Here is a 19,162-nt window from a genome sequence, read left to right on the forward strand (position 1 = left end):
CCAGGCTAACTGCTGTGACCTGGAAACATGCGTGCCATGTTTGGCTTCAGTTTTTGTTGACCTTTATTGAAAGTGCCGATATAAGAAAATGGGGTTATCTATTTTTGGGGAAATGTACGAATTATTCGTTTAGTTATCTGTTGATAAATTGTCTTCTAATATTTATCACCGCCAACTTAAGCAGATAACTACCGAACGGTCAGGTACTTTATCAATCAGTTATACTCTTATATAACGGCCTGGGGAAAATGCCTTCAGAGTAAATGCCAGCTTTTTCTTTCTCTTTCTCTCTTTCTCTCTCTCTCTCTCTTTCGAACTTAATGTGGCCAGGGATTACCAGTATACAGTGCACCAAGAAGATGCGATATTTTTAAATTGCACCTAAACCAACGGAAGGTCTGCAAACCTTTTATGTACTCCACTCCAGATGACGAATCTTTAAGATCGCCAGTTTAATTATTACCTCCCCATTACTTCTATAGGCAATAAAATTAATAGCCTTGATTAAAAATTAATTACAGAACGCACTTAGCTGAAACCCTCAATGATTTATGGATGTCCACTGGAACGGTGTTTCATACAACAACGAGCACGCTGATAAAATGTTGGCACATTAAACACAGGTAGATGGGTAAGGGGGATTCTCTCTTGTGCTCACTTTTTCGTTTAATCTGATAAAAACGCTAAGAAATGAAAATAATAACTACAGCGCACTCCTAGAAAGTAAGGCTTATATTATTTTTCTCGGTCAAAAATTACTGAAAAAAATCAGCTTAATATAATGAGATAGCGGATACGTTACGTGTGCATTACTTTTCCACGTGATCCCCTTTCTATCTCGATGTCTCTGTGCCAGATATCCCGATTTCACAGAATAAAGAAATTCAAGGAAAAACAGTAAGTTTTGCGATGCCAAATAAAGCTCCACGATTGCTTATTTTTCAGTATACATAACATTGCTATGGATTGGTAATAGCAGTTCTTGAAGCTTTTCCCCCCCGGTAATTCTTTGTCCTTGAACTATCGACGTAGTTAATAAATCTGGCGATTAATGAAGATAATTAAGTACGTAGTTACTTAATAAGATAATTATGTACGAGCTGTACTCCGGTATACTGATATTGAAGTATAAATTTGGCTGTGGTGTGGTGTCACTCTGCAGGTATCGATCGGTATCCAGAAATCGATCGAAACCGGCTGGGTAACACCACTGACAACAAAAATAGGACTTTATACATATTGGTTACAAAGTCCTTTTCCACTTTTAAAGGCCCCAAGTGCCAAGCGATTCTTTCCAAGGAATCTCTCTAGTGCGATTTATTGTCTTTCTTTCTAGTGCGAGTACTAGCCTTTCATAAACCCTCCTCTGCTGCACCCGTTAGCTGTTTTCTGCAGTTTTCTATTGCTTGGTCACTGGTTGGTACTGCTATTGCCTCCACTTGGCTGGGAAGGAAACCTGGAAGGAAAAAGTTATCCTCCAGGGCTAAATGGAGCAACAATGGACCTCACAAATGGATCAATCATTACTGTGCCGGCAGTCAGACGATTCTTACTCAACTACTGCAAAAAGTCTAAAGAAAGAACTCTTCCTGATCATGCACTCACTAACAGACCAGCTATCAGCAAAGAATCTCCTTTTGTTATACCAAGATGCCTGAAGTGCACAGCAGGTTCCCCATCTAAGATCTGGCAATCTGCTAGTAGAACCCATGCGTCATCGACATAATTTGCTGATGCTCTTAAACCCTACAACAACAACAACAGTATTTATCTGACATACCAAGGAATTATTGATCATATCATCTGACAAGTTCTATTCGCATGTTGTACATTTAATTATCTTGACTCCAATTGCCAAAGATTTTTAATTTTTTCTGTCAGTGAGCGTAAGATGTCAGTGAGAACCTAACCTTTTGGACCACTTATTAAATCGAGGTGGAAATGGGATAAGAAAGGAGGAGATGCATTATTTCACACGGAAAGTAATTAACAGCTAATCCTTTTGCTCAAAACTCTTGGTGAAGTTCAGATATGGAAATGAATTTAACAAGAATATTGTATAGTGGTTCGTATAGGAAAAAAAAAACTCGCATAAGAAAATTTTCCACAGAAAGTATATTGAATTAGGAGATGCATTGGCTCTTCAAACAGTGACAGTTTCAGTTTCCAATTATCCTTTCTGTCACATCCACTTCTATTTCATATTTTTCATGCGCTGATCCAACTTCTGGAAGTAATAAAGAAAGCGACAGCTCCTCTCATTAACCCCACTGTCCCCCAACCTCGAGAGGAGGGGAGCGCGGATCGAAGTTGTTCTAGAAATGTAGTTTTTGCTCCAAAATATACTCCGCTGTCCAAATTTTGTCTAAAAGATGAAAGAAATAATTTGTATCGCTTCGTAATACAAAAACTTAAGCAGCCAATGTCTGCTAATTAAGTTTTTGCATTTCTCTGATTAGCTTTTATGAAATATATTTAAGTAATTTAATAACTTTACTGATTATTGCTAGTAAAAATGACAATCAATGTTAATTTAATGAATAAATGTAATTTTATGAGTAAAATGTCAAAACTCTTCTGAGGGATGATATATATAGGAGAGATATAGTAGGTATGATATTGATACGATGCAGTTCACACTGATTTACAGTTATCCCCCGATTTACGAACATTCGATTTTAAGAACGAGAACTGTTGACACCATTAGTTCGATTTACTAATCCAGTGCTCTTGATCGCTGGAACCTTTGCTAAACTTCAACGTAGTACGCTATCTTTTAGGAAATGTAATGGAGAACAAAATACTTTAACATTTATGCCCTTGCAGGTAGCACAGCGGTTATAATCCATTTTTATATGCAGTGTGGGAAAGATCCGGGTTCAAATCTCGTCTCGATGAGGGAACTTTTATAGGCTTTTTCACAATGTAACAGAATTACTTGATCTCTTGCAATGGTGTTATGGTTTTATTTCCAGCAACTTGGGTTTTTCGTCAAGCGAACAGGCAAACCAACCGAAGATTGCACAATACACTGATACCTTTTAGCCTGAATTGCTTTGAAGTTTAGCACACACACACATACGTTTAAAGGTTTATGCATTTAACTTATGTCGTACATGTGTCTGCAGTACAGTACACTTTTAAAATGAACAAGATGCTAATATATCATTTCAGTTCAAAATGTCGGGCCCTAGATTAAGGAGAAATTTTGTGAAACCAAGGCACGAACTACCTCCTCCGAGGTCGAAGTGATAGCTGAGGCAGAGAGTGACGCCATTTGGTGTTGCTCCCTATAACTACCACCTATCATTGCATGCAAAAGTGCAAAGCTAAACAGATCCACAGCTGGATGGAGCTATTGAACATACTGCATCGAGTGTGGCACAGGATAGTCGCTAGCATTTAGGTCTTACGCAGAGGAATCGGTTTGAAAAGTTGGAGACAGTCGCCAGAGGAATGAAGAAAAAAAAAACGCATGAAGTGGAGCATCAAAATGAATACGTTCATCATGAGAGCATACTAAGAAGTAACCAAGATAGAGACCAATATTACAATGTACAGAATGGAACTGCACACCAAGTGGTTGGAAAGGTTCTCAACTGTTCAGGTCATCGAAAAGCAAATAGCTGACCAAAGATGGCCATCGTCACGAGGAACCTGATAACTTCTATAATCTTGGAAAAAATCAAGCAGAATGTGAGCGACCAAATACAAAAAACAACGAATATGGACATAATCGAATCAGAACTAGAGCAGAAACTGCAAGTACAAGAAGTATAACCCGGAGCAGGCAAAGTGCAAACAGACGAGGTCACGAAATTCAGAATAGAAGAATGGAAGAAGGCCTTAGCAGAATTCAAGAAAATAACACCCACATCATACCTAAGCATAAACCCAAAATATCCTGTAGAAAGTCACAGACCACCTCAATCGAGGAATAATATCGGATCCCTCAACAACGAAGTAACACTAAATGCCATTCGCACAGCAATTTACTGTGCCTCTGCAGCAGCCACCAGAATGAACGGAAGAGAAACTAGAAAAGAATAGAAAACAAAACGCAAAGACAAGGAACCAGTGGCCTTGAAAAAAAAGGCTGCAGAAAGAGATAGAAGACCTACAAGTGAAGATGGGCCAACTGACCCAGAACCAACAGGGTAACAGAAGTAAGAAGCTGATCAGAAAAGTGAAGACCGTCCTCAAGAAAGACAATATCCACAGTAACAACTAGACCTGTAATCAGGGGATCGAAAAATACTTGTACACCCTCAAGTCTGTACAACCTCAAGTCCTCAATACTTGTACAACCTCAAGTCTGCGCGGCAGCACAGTGGTATCATCATCCGCTCCCAAACCGGGTGGAAAACGCCCGGGTTCGAACCCCGTCGATGACGCGAGGAACTTAATGGGCTTTTTTAACTCCGTGGTTCAGTTAGTCAGTCTCAGGCATAGATAGCAAGATTTTCCCCCAGAAATTGGGATTTTTTTCGTCCAGCAAAACAGACAAATCGACCATAGAACACACGCAATTAACAGACATAAGACACACAGCACGGCACATGAATTTAAATATTCTGGTAGCTTAATATAATAGTTTGGTTTTGTTTTTTTTGATTGGTCAGTGGAACAACAGAAGAAAGTTATGTGGTCAGACGAATCACGATACACTTTGTTTTGCACTGATGACTGGCAGAGAGTGTGACGAGAATCTCACTCAGCGATGGACCCTGCTTACCTTGTTAAGAACCCAAGCATCTGGAGGTGGTATCACAGTATACGGAATATTTTTTTGGCACGGACTGGATCCGTTGATACCGTTGGAAGGTCTAATGTCATCCAGGAATTAACTGAATTTTGTATCAGATGTACTGCACCCTGCAATGTTACACTTTTATCCGGAAGGAGATGGAAACTTTGTGGATGAAAATGCAACATCGTATCGTGTCAGAATTGTTCAAGACTGCTTCGAAGAACATGAATTTTCGCTATATATATACACCTCACATAGACCTCATCTCAGTCCAGTCCTCTTGAGAATGTGTGGAATATGCTGGAGAGAGCTATTCGACAACGAAGTCCTATTTCTTCAACTTTATCTCAACTACGCGATGTTTTGCTGGAAGAATGGTTGCAATTAGACCAAAACGCACTAAACCTTTTTAAATAATTCATGACTTGCTGTTATTCGAAACAAAGGCGGCCTATTCGATACTGAATAAAGGTTCGTATTTTTTTGGCCAGTGTGTGTATTTACTTTAACAAAAGTGAAAAAATTTCCATTTTTAATGCTCGTTTAACGAAGTTGATTTTATTACAGACATAAGCATTAAGAACTTTGGAATGATACTTTAAGTGGTAATAGGATGCATTCGAATAAAAAATTAATTAATTAAATTAGACAATACGAAATTTTTAGAAATCTTCAAGTACCGTGTTAATAGACTAGAAAAGAATAGCGAAAGCTTAAAAAGCGGTACTCACCTTGAAATTAATCTGCGATGGTTTACTTAGGTAGCGTGGTTAATGTTTACGTTGACTTGTTAAATTGAACAATTCAAAGGGAGGGAAGTAAGTAAAGGTTGACTGAGTTAAATGGGCGCAAGGAAACAGAGTGTACACATCCAATCCTTGGTTGTCATCGAAATAAAAAAGAAGAATAATTAAAAACTAGGTAAGTGAATCCGGTGAAGCCAATAGTCGTTACGAGGACTTTCGTTAGTTAAAGAACGTCTTCAGTTGGTAATGTGTGGGGAGAGGACGCGTATGGTATTTTAAGAATAAAAAATTATACTCTCGTGATGCCTTTTTTTTGACATGTGGGAACTTTAATCTCGAGAGGTTCCAAATTGGGGAAAGATTGAAGGGGAGTTTAGAATTTAGAATTTGGAGGTTAGAGTGGTGCTTGTACCATTCGATAACTAGAGCTTCATATTGAAGTATTCTGTAGCTGGATTTTAGTTTAATGATGGAAATGGCAGAATCGATGAGCGGGTTGTGGTTGTGAGTCTGGGCATGAGTTGTAAGTTCTGTGACAGATTGGTTAGACGTGAGACTATGGAAATGGTAGTATGCACGGGTGTTGGATGTTTTTGATGAGCCAAATTTGGTAGTGGTACTTCCGATATAACCTTTATCGGCTTTTTGAATAATAACGTAAAAACAACAGCTTATGGATTTACGCAAACTCAGTAAAACTTCCAACGTTATTATTCAAAAAGCCGATAAAGGTGACACGATTGTTATAATAGATAAAGACACCTACACCGAAAAATTAGAATCCATCTTAGCAGACCCAAACACATATATAAATGTAAATAACCATAACATCGTAAGACTCAACAATAAACTCGACATAATTCTCAGGAAACTCAGGCAAAATAGGGAAATCAACCTTCCACACTACAGCAAATTGGAATTCGCAATAACATCCTCCCCCACATGTTTGGGATTATCAAGTTACACAAAGCAGACCACCCTTTAAGACCAATTGTATCATATAGCAATTCAGCTTTCGCTAATTTATCCTCCTTCCTGGTCAAAATTATAACCTCCTTACTAAATTTTCCACATTCAAGATCAATAACACCAATCAAGCTTTTCAAAAAATTAATAACATCACAATATCGGATAGAAACATCCTAGCTTCCTATGACGTTACTTCTCTTTACACAAATGTCCATATTCCATTTACTTTACAAGCCTTACGCAAGTTCTTAGAAACAGACGATTCCTTAACAAAACGTACCCCCCTTTCTATAGACCATATCCTTGAACTCACCACCCTTCTATTAGAAGCAAGATTTTTTAGATTCAACGAAAAAATCTTCCAACAAATATATGGCTTACCAATGGGACTGGGGATTTCGGCCCCATTGTCCGAAATCTACCTAGCCGCCATTGAAAGCCAAATCCTACACCCCTTTCCCCCTGAACTAAAATTATACATGCGCTATGCCGACGACATTCTTGTAGTAGGCAACAGATCCATTATTAATAACCTCTTGGTAAAACTTAACTCTGTATATGATAGACTTAAATTCACCCTTGAAATTGGACAATCAGATAAATTTCCTTAATCTCACTATCTATATAACAGGCACAAAATTAAATACGAAAATTTTCAGGAAAAATACAAACACCGGTAAATACTTACATTTTGCTTCTCATCACCCTCTAAACACTAAAAAGGCAGTTTTATATAACCAAATTCACAATGCACTAAAGTACAGTTCCTCACCCACCGACCTTCACAATGAAATACAGTATATTACCGACAAATTCATATCCAGAGGTTACCCCCACCAACTCATTTTAAATACAATCCTTAACGCTAAAAATAAAATTAAATCTAACATCCCAACCAAAGACAAAAATAAAACAAACATCCGCATAGTCCTCCCTTACCACAATGAACTAGCAGGACAGTTCCGACGCCTATTTAACAACACTGATATCTCCCTTGTTTTTTCCACCTACAACAAATTAGGATCCTTCTTCAGCACCTATAAAGACACATACAAATATTCTACAAACGACCTTAATAATATTATATACCTCATTAATTGTCAACCAAACTGCAACACATGTTATATCGGAAGTACCACTACCAAATTTGGCTCATCAAAAACATCCAACACCCGTGCATACTACCATTTCCATAGTCTCACGTCTAACCAATCTGTCACAGAACTTACAACTCATGCCCAGACTCACAACCACAACCCGCTCATCGATTCTGCCATTTCCATCATTAAACTAAAATCCAGCTACAGAATACTTCAATATGAAGCTCTAGTTATTGAATGGTACAAGCACCACTCTAACCTCCAAATTCTTAATTCTAAACTCCCCTTCAATCTTTCCCCAATTTGGAACCTCTCGAGATTAAAGTTCCCACATGTCAAAAAAAAGGCATCACGAGAGTATAATTTTTTATTCTTAAAATACCATACGCGTCCTCTCCCCACACATTGCCAACTGAAGACGTTCTTTAACTAACGAAAGTCCTCGTAACACCGGATTCACTTACATAGTTTTTAATTATTCTTCTTTTTTATTTCGATGACAACCAAGGATTGGATGTGTACACTTCTATTTCCTTGCGCCTATTTAACTCAGTCAACTTTTACCTACTTCCCTCCCTTTTAATTTTCAATTTAACAATTCAACGTAAACATTAACCACGCTACCTAAGTAAACCATCGCAGATTAATTTCAAGGTGAGTACCGCTTTTTAAGCTTTCGCTATTCTTTTCTAGTTAATTAAATTAATAAAAATTGGATATTATTTACCATTTGACAATAAATACCAATAAATGATTTAAAATACAATTTTTAAGTTTATAAGAAAGCCAAGCTAAATGCTAATATGATTTGGATGAGATTCGGTGCTTTTGAAACAAACGAATGATCCAAGGATTCTTCATTTGGGTACATGCGTTGATAAAGGAGGCCAAAGGATTATAGTTGTGCGTCCCATGACCGAGGACAAAAAATAATTACTTTTACTTATTTCATAATACAAATGGGTAATCGTGAACCATATTTTTATTATAAAAAAACTATTTACTTCTCAGAAAACTTTTAAGTTTTAACTAATACAAGAATGAGTATACATCACTCTTTGAATCAAGAAAAAGTTTATTTTTTCTACAGCCCTCGATGTGGAAAAAATATTTTAATAGTAAAGGAATTGCTTATCGACGATTAAGTTTTATAAAAAACTTAATTGATTTATTTATTTACTTTTTTATTTATTGTCATAATCGGAAGTGTTTTTTTCAGATGAGCCAAAATACCGAGAGTTATGTTGGGATCTCGAACAACTGGGATCGGTCGGAGAGACTGTGCTCCACCTTTGCTTGCTAAAATCAACGTCCATCAATGCAGAATTGGCTAAGAGGCTGATTAAGCTGTTTCCGAAATTGGTGAATGACATATACCTGTGTGATGAGTATTACGGTAAGTAGTGTACTTGTGGAAGCAAAAACGGAATTGGAGCATGCTCTGGTGTTGATTTATTCTGTTATGTTTTGTGTCGTCTTATCATCTCTCCATTGTGTATATATATGTGTATGTGGAAAGAAAGAGAGAGAGATTTTCAACTTCAACAGATCAGGGAATCGATGCTCATTATGTAAATTCAGTTACGTGAATAGTATTGACTTTAACTGCAATTTTACTGGATTATTTAAAAATTACTTTTGAGTAAAGATGAAAGAATATTGATTTGGGCAAAAGATAAAAGGACGCCTTTTTTCGAATAATTTACAAAATTTTTGAATTCTCTATAAAGGCTTCTTTTTTTTAAATTGAGACAGTAGTTAGTTTATCAGAGGAGAGTGAAAGTGTAAGGTTCCCTTCCTTCAATAATATTCAAACCAGAAACTCAATCCAGAAGACTAATTTCAACTTGTTGAAATTAGTCTTCAACAATCACAATGCAGAAGCAGAAATATTGAGTCCTTAAAAAGTAGGAAAGTGATTAAAAATAACGTAATGCTTTCTTGCTCTATAGGAATATAACAAAAAATATTTAGGCTACTCAAATCGACAGTCAAGTGTGGCTGAAGCATTATGGGGGACTTTAATCCACCTTTTATTGATTTGAAATCGTAGATGGACAGTACACCACGGAGAAAGCTGACATTGTTTATCTTTCTCCGTGGTTATATAAAAAAAGGCTGCATTTGAATGTATCATCCAGTTGAGGATGTTATTTAAGATCACCACAGAGGAGATGCGAAAGACGTGATGAGCAACTATAGACCAGTGAGTTTGACGTTAGTGGCGGTATGATCGTGGAATATCATACAGGAACATCTCTATAGGAATGGTATCCTTAAGGAATCATAGCGTGGGTTCGTGAAGGGGACGTCTTGCTGACAAATCTAGTTAATTATTGCGACCAAGTCATAAGACAGTTGGATGCAAGAAAAAACTTTAGCATTATTGACCTTGATTTCATAAAGTCAAGTAAAGCTATTGATACGATTCCCCGTGAAAGGCTGTTATATATAAGTGGAGAAAACTAGGATTACTGGTAAGATCAATCGTGGGATTAGGGACTGCTAAAAGATAGGTGATATATGGATGTTGTTCAGATAGCAAGTGGAGTATTGTTCAAGGTTTAATGCTGGGGGCCCTTCCGTTTCTAATATTTTTACTGACATTGAGATTGGATAGGAAAAGTGGTTGACAATCAAAACCAGGCCATTTTGCTTAAAAATGTCTCACCAATGCAAATATAGTCAGAAAGTGCAACTGAAGTTTGATGCTTCTCTAAGTAAGGTTTTGTCTATCTGAGGAATGGAAATTCTAGTTACTTATAAGCTAGCAGGAAAGGAATAAAAAGTGGTTGAGGACGAAAAGGACCTAGGAGTTATGGTACAATCAAATAAGAAATTTAGCATACAGTGTAAAGACGTAACTAGGAAGGCCCATGGTGTCTATGATATATAGAACCTTCGTAAGTGGCATCCTTTTCCAGGCCGGAAAATCACTGTAAATTGCTGGTTACAGTGATCGAGGTGGAGAGTGTGGTAAAGTTCCAAGAAGGAAGTGGACAGTCGCTTTTTGGAGATGAGAAGAGTGAATGACTGAGAATTTTTTCCATTTGTTGTTCTTTGTTTTTCTGGCATATGCAGGTGCGCTTCCTTGTATGGTTTAGCCATTATAACATAATACTAACACTCTTTCTACAGTAATATAATACTAATACTAATACTCAGAATTATTAATAACAGAACTACAGTATTGCTAATACTTATAGTACAGTGCCGAAGACAATTTCATAAAAACTATAAGATAGCCCAGACAGAGAAAAGGTGTGACTTACTTGGATATATTGGCGTGTTATCTGAAAAGGTGTCGAAGATCTACACACCTCGCAAGATAGCACGCTAATATATCTGAGTACGTTACACCATTCTGCAAGAACGTAGAATTGGAAAAAAAGATTCAGTTATGTGTCAGAAATTCAAAAATACGTGGTTAAGTTAGTTGGTCTCGGAGGAGGTTTTTTCGTCCAGCAAACTGACAAATCCACCACAGAATGTGCGTAATTTAAAGACAAAATATATTTTCGCCTCATGGCCATTGTCTTGCCGCTCAACAGACTAATTTGACTAAGTATGCTTGTAGTTCCTCAGAAAATAGATTCAAAGTGCTAATTTTCAGCTACTCTCTAAATGGAAACTGATTGCGTTCTTTGATTTTTATTAAAGCATCTGCACATGCATGCATTTTCTCAAGTGGGCTATTACAGACTGAGTACACCTACGTACTTAGATCATAACAGCACATTCAAGCCCCTTTTACACTCCAGGGCTGAAATCATAAACAGTGGCTGGATAAAAGATTTGCAGAATCTTGTTATGTTTATCTTTTGAATTCACTGCAAAATAGAGTTGTGACGACCGTGGTAGTTGATCGGAAGTACGTCCTCCTCATTTCGTCTCCCCCAACCAACTATATCATATGAACTAACACTATTAAATTCCTGAATCTTGTACCCCAGCATCTGCTTCTGGCCTTATATCGGAAGCAGATTCTGTGCTCACGACTCCATCGTTATGGCTCTGCTGTTCAATTGTGAAATATTATTGACTCATATGAAAGCTAATCATAGGTGTTTTCTAATTCCTGATATTTTACTTAAATTCAGGTGAGAGTGTCCTGCACATGGCCATTGTGAACGAGGACCCTGCCATGGTGAAGTATCTGCTGGACAATGGGGCCAACTATCACGAGAGATGCATCGGGAATTTTTTCTGTCCAGAAGACCAGAAGGCCTCTCGGACGGACTGCTTGGACTACGAACAGGTGGATCTGTGCGTGAAGACCAATTACGAAGGGTAGGCATTATATTATATGTGGATTAGAGAAACGATAATGCCTCGGGTATATTAACGTAGTATATTTTAAATGATCTTCCTTAACCATAAGTTCTTTTACGTTACATTAAATATTTCATTCTTTTATAACAACTTAATTATTCAGATTTCGGACACATACATCGTGATTGGAATATTTTTAAACTTTCCTGTTACGTATGTCGATTCTCTTGAGTAAATGAATACAGCGCCACGTATATAACTTTATGGTTTTACATTTTTAATGATTTTAAGGTTGGCTTAGGAAAATATGACAGGTTTATATTATTCAGTGTATGTTTTTATGATTAAAACGTATATGTAAACGAAATACTCATTTTTCATTAATCACAGTATGTTATGTTTTCAACAGGAAATAATCACCAGATATTTAAACTCATCTTTCTTTAGATACGTGTACTGGGGAGAGTACCCGCTATCATTTGCTGCATGCCTCGGACAAGAGGAGTGCTATCGTCTGCTTTTGGCTAAAGGGGCGGACCCAGACCGACAAGACACAAATGGAAACAGCACCTTGCATATCCTGGTCATCAATGACAAACTTGTAAGTAGCGAAACAGGAAGTTATGTCGATAATTATAAGACTGTAGACATAATAACTACTGTGTGAGTAATAGAGTGTGTAATTTCAATCAGTGCTTTCTGTTGCCTTTCAGAGTATGTACAACATGGCATACGAACTCGGCGCTTCCCCTGACCTCGTGAATCGCCAAGGCCTAACTCCACTTACAGTATCTGCCAAACTAGCTCGGAAAGAGGTAATAACCTTTTTCATAATTAGTTCAACGTCATAAATAAAATTTTATACTCTTTTCCTATCAAAACATATCGGTCAGATATGTTTGGCCACATATCTGACCGATTGCGCCTCTTTTATGTTGTCTCAATGATATTCCATTTGGTGGCCACGAAAATTTCAGAGCCTCCAAAATCCGTTCAACACCAAGTCCTACAATGTGGTACCTATAACTATTTGTCCACATTCAAACTCGTCGACCACTACACCGTGTTTATTTATTTATTAATCTGTTTATTGCTCTGCTCAAGAGCCACCCCCTAGACAGCAGTAAGCTAGGGGGGTGATATTTACATACAGAGGTTAAGACAGGGACATGTGTCAGGCGGTTACATGGGGCACATGGATGCTTAACCCGAAAGGTACAGAACTTAAAGTGTTTATTATTTTATATACTTGAAAGTTGTGCAATACCGAAGTGTCTCGATTTAAAGGATATTATTTTCTCAAAAGTGCTGTAAATTACAAAACCATGAGAAATTTGTACAAAATATAGAGAACTGAGGCAGTCCTTCACTGGTTGTTGCACGTGGTATCTCTTCAATCTTGACTGTCCTAGTGCACACAGCCAGGCGTCTTTGGAGTAGTAGATTCTAAGAGAGAGTGATGGCTTCACTTTATTTTATTTTTCATTCATCTTTCATGGGATGCATTATCGTGACAATTTTCCTTCTGATGGCATCTCATAAGTGTACGTTTGCATATGCGTCCTTCAGCTTCTGACGTCTGTATGATGCTGCTCGCAGAATTTATCAAGGTCGATGGCTAGATTGTTGATCAAATCTACCGTGTTTCCTGGGAACATGCGTCTCAATCCTTTCAGGTTGTTCAAACTGATTGTGAGTGGGAGCCTTGGGTCCATTTGATTCCTGCCGGCAATGCGGGGAGTTTTTATTAGATCAGTAATGTCAGGGGCGTCGAGTCGTCTTGTGATTAGTCTGGCAAGTATAAGAAGGTTTGCTGCCACAATCTGTTGTTTCCATGGGGTGACTTCCAGATTTATGTAGAGCTGGGCCCTAGAAATGGTGTATTGGTTGCCAGTCCGCCAGTCGAGCCATTTCAGGAGCCAGTATTCCAAGCTAAGGAACTTGTTGAAGTGTGTTGTGGGAGCAGAGGACCAAATGGTTGCTGCATAGAGAAGTATGGGATAGACACATCGGACAACATATTTCTTTACCAGTTCGGCGTCATGAATTCCCATTAGTTCCTGGCGGATCGCCCACATAGTGGAGTACATTTTGGTTTTTGTGTTTAGGAGGTGAGCCTGGAATGTCAGCCCTTCATCCCATACTAATCCGACATCCTTGTGTGTTTTAACTTTCTGAATGGCTAATCCATTGATGGTAAGATTGATATCATTGTGTGACGTCTTCCAGATGAAAGACATTTGAGCTGTTTTTGCTTGATTAATCTGTAATCCGATGGAATCCAGATATTGTTGGAGGTTATGTATGGTTTTACTTGCCTGCAAGGTAGTGCTAAGAATCTGAGTTTGGTCAGAAGATGTAATATAAAGTTTCAGGTCATCAGCTGCTTGGAAGTCAGTTTGGGTTGCCAGGAAGGACTCCAGCGCTGCAGCAAATAGGGTTGATGATAGGACTCCCCCTTGTTGGACACCCCTATTAGTAATGCAAGTTGTCCGAAAACTACGATGTGAGATGATGAGATGTCTATGCTCCAAGATTGATTTAATGATGCACAGAGTTGTTCCTGTGATGTTGAAGTAATGCTGGAGAATGGTGATTAGAGCTGTTATGTCTATTTTGTCATAGGCCGCTTTTATGTCAAAGAAAATAACTTCAAGCTGTGTCCTGTTGTTGGGGGCTTTCTGGATTCTAGTAAGGGTGTCCAGGAGGTTGCTGTTAGTCGATCTCCCCTTAATCACGGTGTGGAGGTACGGAGGCCTGTGATTGAGATAGTGGTCTGCAGTGGTGGGCTGGATTGCTTTTTCAAATATCTTGGAACCCACAGCCGATGTCAATAGGCCTGAAACCTTGAGGCCGCTTGGGGTCCCTGCATTTAGGGACTGGTCGAACAAAGTATGTGTTCCAGATATTTGGAATCTCTCCACTTTCTAAGATTTTATTGAAAATATGGACTAAGTGGTCTATAATATATGAACTAGAGATTTTTATTAGAAACAGAGGGAACCGGTCGGGATCCACAACAGCTTTCAGTGGAAGTTTTTTGACTGTTTCCATCAGATGGTTTCGGGTTATGGTTATGAGTGATATTGGAGGTTTGCAGGGAGGGCCAAAAAGTGTAACCGGGGGTTGTGCATGTGTCTGGTCGGTCTGTTGAAAAGTGAGCTCAGTCCATTCTTTAAATATTTCTTCCTTCATAGTGATTTGCTTATGGCTCTGTTTCTGGAGTCTTTTAGATCTTTTCAGCTTATCCAGGGCAAGTTGGTTGCAGACAAGTCGTTTCATTTTGTTTGAAACTGAACGAGAAAAATTCTGGAGTTCAATACTCTAATGTAGAGTTCTCTACATCGTGGTTTTCCAACTGTTTCCCAATAATTTTGATAATATAGTGTATACTGTTATACATTTTCAGCATCACTCCAAGTTAACATCCAAATAGATAAATCAATGCATTGTTACATTTCAGCTGTTCTTCCATATACTGAAGTTGCAGCGTGAGATCTATTGGGAACTCGGCAGCATCACTTGCGCCGCGTATCCATTGGCTCAAATCGATACTATCGGTCGTGATGATGGAGAAATCAATAAAGTCTCTGCCCTGAACTTAGTGGTGTACGGGGTGAGTATTTAAAAGTTTAAATTATTTACTTTTTTCGCTGGAATATAAAAGCCAGATGATAAAGACATATTAAAGTAGTGCTTGTACAATTAGAGATTACCATTCCTTTTTATTTTTTTTTTTTTGTTCTTTGTGTTCTTTAGTCCGTGGTAGACACGCGCAGTTTACTGTTATTTCGGATGGGTCAATGGAATGTGGTTTCCACCAGATTTTGCTCTTCAGATCTGCAAGCATTGCTCAAAGAGGAAAGAAATAACTACCCCAACGCCTGTATAAAATTAATAATTATTATTCTTTAAAATTAAATCTCGTTCGAGTCTTGATTAAGGTACTCCCTTTATGTTGATCAGTCCAGTTCGAGAATCGATTTGTTAGGCGCTTTTCTTTGGAATAAAAATCCAACGCTCCTGAAATGTAACCCACTGCGTACATTAACTAACTTGTAAAGATTTGAAACAGGATTTGCGCTGTTTACAGGACTAATTACTTTTTCTGATCAATCCTTTTAGGAAAAGCTGGATCACCTGGATATGTTAGACGGATTACTGGCAGATTTACTAAACGCCAAGTGGAACACCTTTGTAAAGTTCAGGTAAACCTTTTTCGATTTTTTATCGGTGATTTCACTAATGGTGGTGAGAGAAAATATGTGCAAAAGTCTCAGAGAAATAAGATATAAAATAAATTATCACAGCGAAAAATTATAAAAATATATATTAATTAAAAAATGCACAAATACCATATTTAAAATACGAGGCGTATTTGAATGGAATCGAAATTCTCCAAACAGTTAGGAACAATTTCGTTTTCAAAATAAGTCTTCACATGCACTTTTATAGTCCAATGGACTTCTCAAATACATGTAACTGGCCACTTTTTGATATGGTGTAGCTGTGGTTTATTTATCTACTGCAGTGCATCAGATCTCAGAACTTTCAAACCACTCTTCGTATACAATGACCATTTTCTTAGGCACACACATGCCTAATAACGAATAGATTCTCCTTCAGCCCCCAGTTTGATAAATCCTGCACTGCAATAAACATCCACAATTTTTTGAATATCCTCCATTTCTTTAAATGTCAAGACATTTAAAGAACTGGAGGATATTCTTCTTAATTATCATCTGTAATTTCACTTTCTCTTTCTTCCAAACTACACCGAATACGTTTCCAATATAGTTCACATTCATTCCCCCGTACAACTCCGAACTCGCAGAACAACATTCCCACATTTATCCCTTTCTCTGAAAATTGCAATCTATAGAAATTGAAATCCGATGTGAATTGCTTTTCCTGATTTCGCAACCTTTGACCCATTCAAGATACTAAATCAGTCTCTCTTCCAATAAGCTATGTCTTTTGTTTTACTTCTCTCCCATTTAACGACGGTTAATTCTCTCAAGAATAACTTTTTGAACAATATTCTGTACTCACGTCACCAATCTTGTTTAAAAAGACATATTTGGGAAATCGGGAATTAAAAAAGGAGCTTACAAACTTATGACTAACTTCATAGGAATTCACCGATAAAAACAAATTGCGCACTGTTGCTGTAATTATCACATCATTAGTGACTGTTTTGTGAGTGCGATTCTTGTCTGCAATCTTAAATTTCCTTTGGCATTTTATAACTGTCTTTGCTGTTGTTGTTGTTGCAGTAGAGTATTAGAGCATCAGCGACTAAGGCCATACTGTTCCGTGCATATTGTCTGTAAATTGTGTGTGTTTTGAAGTCAGTTTTCCTTTTGCTGGATGAAAAACCCGAGTTTCCTGGAGAAAAAGCCATGCTACCTTCGCCTGAGACCGACTAACTGTCACGCTGTGAAAAAGGCACATAAAAATCCCACACGTCATTGACAGGACTCAGGTCCTTTCAACCTGGTGTGAGGAAATGACCCGGGTTCGAATCTTGCCAACGATGCGAGCAACGTTTATGATTTTTTCTTTACTTTCCGTTGTTGAGTTAGTCTTAAGCGAGGACAGCGAGGTCCAAACAGTCAAACCAACCAGAGGACACACGCAATTTACAGAAATAATACACACGAGCAAATGAGATTGTTCTTCGGTAACCCTAATATGACAGTTTTTGACATTTATAACCTGTTGATCTGATTGTTTTTTACACGTGCATTATTAATGGATATTATTTTTGTTATTCACAGGTTCTATCGACAGTTCGCCGCTTTCCTATTATACTTTTTAATCTCATTGTCTTGTTTTGTGATCAGACCGGGACCACCCAAATTACCAAAGAATGTGACATCGCCTGTGACAACGACCATGGCACCCACTAAATTACCGACTACTACATCGACTGTGGCACAGAATCTAATAGAGAACGTGACACAGACTGTGGCAGTGAATGTAATAGCCGGTGTGACAGAGGCTTTAACAGCTAATGTGACAGAGAGCGTGATAGCCAATGTGACAGCGAGTATAATAGCCAATGTGACGGAAAATGCAGCGAAGGATGAGGTGGCGAATGAGACCACAATAAAAGATCCCTGCTATCTTCTCGCTCAGGAAAACTACGAAGACGTGGTAAGAGCTTTGTTTGTATTTTCATTTCTTGAACTGAACAATTTACTTCCATCAAATCAATCGGTTTGATGGAAGTAAAAGACCAACGAATATCAGTCGCCATCTTGTGAAAGTCAAGGCAATTTTATTTGTTATATAACAAAGAGGTTAGTTTTGCATTGGAAGCACCCCCATCCCGAGTCTTGACTTTATCGGCTGCGACCTGAATCTGTATAAGACCAGAGCCCTTTTAATTTATGTCCTTTTCGTTTTACTCCTGTCGACTACCAAATACAAAATATCTCGTCCATTATTACTCATTAAGGTTATAGTTCAGACAAGCTTTTATTTGTAACTTTCAAGTTTTGAAGTTTTTCCTTCCGTTTCAGATCAGGTTTGTACTAGAAGGCGTTACAGTTGCAGGAGGGTTTCTGTATCTCGTAAATGCAGCCCGCGAAGCTCGTTTTCTGGGATATCACACCTTCGTAGAAAACTTGGTACGTAAAAGCAAATATCTATTTATATAATATTAATATAATGATACGTTATTATCAAAATCGGGTTGTTCGTGCTAGTGCAAGGAAACCCTGGATGTCTTCAGGCTAGAAAAGTGTGGGGATTACTTTATTATATTTTATATTAATTTAGATTAATTGGTATATTGTTAGCGACGATATTTATGTTAATTTATTGTTATTGCTAGTAATTTGCATTAATTGACGCGCACAGGGTGTTTAATAACATGTGGACCATGCCTTCAGGATCGATTCAGGACCTGAAAACAATACTGTTTGCTGGAGGAAAAACCAGAGTTTCTGGGAGGAAAAAACCATGCAACCCTGTTCTGACACTGACTAACTCAGCCTTTTGTTGTGTGGCATTACAAGAATGCAAAACGGGATGATCAGTGAGCTTTTTTTTCTTCTTTTCCTTGGCTGGATAAGTGTTTTAAATCTTCTGACGTCACAATGTTTGCTCAGATCGTGTCAGTGAAATTATTCTTGTAGAATGAAATCCTTTGTTCAACACTTCACCTTAAAATATCGTTCCTTGTTTTTCCAATAAATGTGCCAAGGCTGTTCAAGATAAGAATATTGCATATTGCAATTAGCTTGCATCCAAAACTCCAGGTCTTTCTGCCTACACAAAAATAACGATTGTAACAAAAATTATAAAGCAGTTATTAA

The 19,162-nt window shown here is 37.9% G+C and overlaps 1 protein-coding gene across 1 annotated transcript in view; it reads left to right on the top strand.

Annotated features, from left to right (window-relative positions):
- The window catches only part of nan (transient receptor potential cation channel subfamily V member nanchung), a 39,030-nt gene that overhangs the window by 14,273 nt on the left and 5,595 nt on the right, over positions 1 to 19,162 (top strand). The window contains exons 3-10 of the mRNA XM_090384294.1: positions 8,785 to 8,961; positions 11,666 to 11,855; positions 12,285 to 12,438; positions 12,551 to 12,652; positions 15,301 to 15,453; positions 15,963 to 16,045; positions 17,618 to 17,996; positions 18,365 to 18,472. Coding sequence (XP_090240420.1) covers positions 8,785 to 8,961; positions 11,666 to 11,855; positions 12,285 to 12,438; positions 12,551 to 12,652; positions 15,301 to 15,453; positions 15,963 to 16,045; positions 17,618 to 17,996; positions 18,365 to 18,472 — 1,346 coding nt within the window. The remainder of the gene's footprint in view (positions 1 to 8,784; positions 8,962 to 11,665; positions 11,856 to 12,284; positions 12,439 to 12,550; positions 12,653 to 15,300; positions 15,454 to 15,962; positions 16,046 to 17,617; positions 17,997 to 18,364; positions 18,473 to 19,162) is intronic.

Source organism: Mastigoproctus giganteus, chromosome 11 (assembly GCF_048544385.1).
Source record: "Mastigoproctus giganteus isolate SK-2022 chromosome 11, ASM4854438v1, whole genome shotgun sequence".
In the NCBI taxonomy this organism is placed as follows: domain Eukaryota; kingdom Metazoa; phylum Arthropoda; class Arachnida; order Uropygi; family Thelyphonidae; genus Mastigoproctus; species Mastigoproctus giganteus.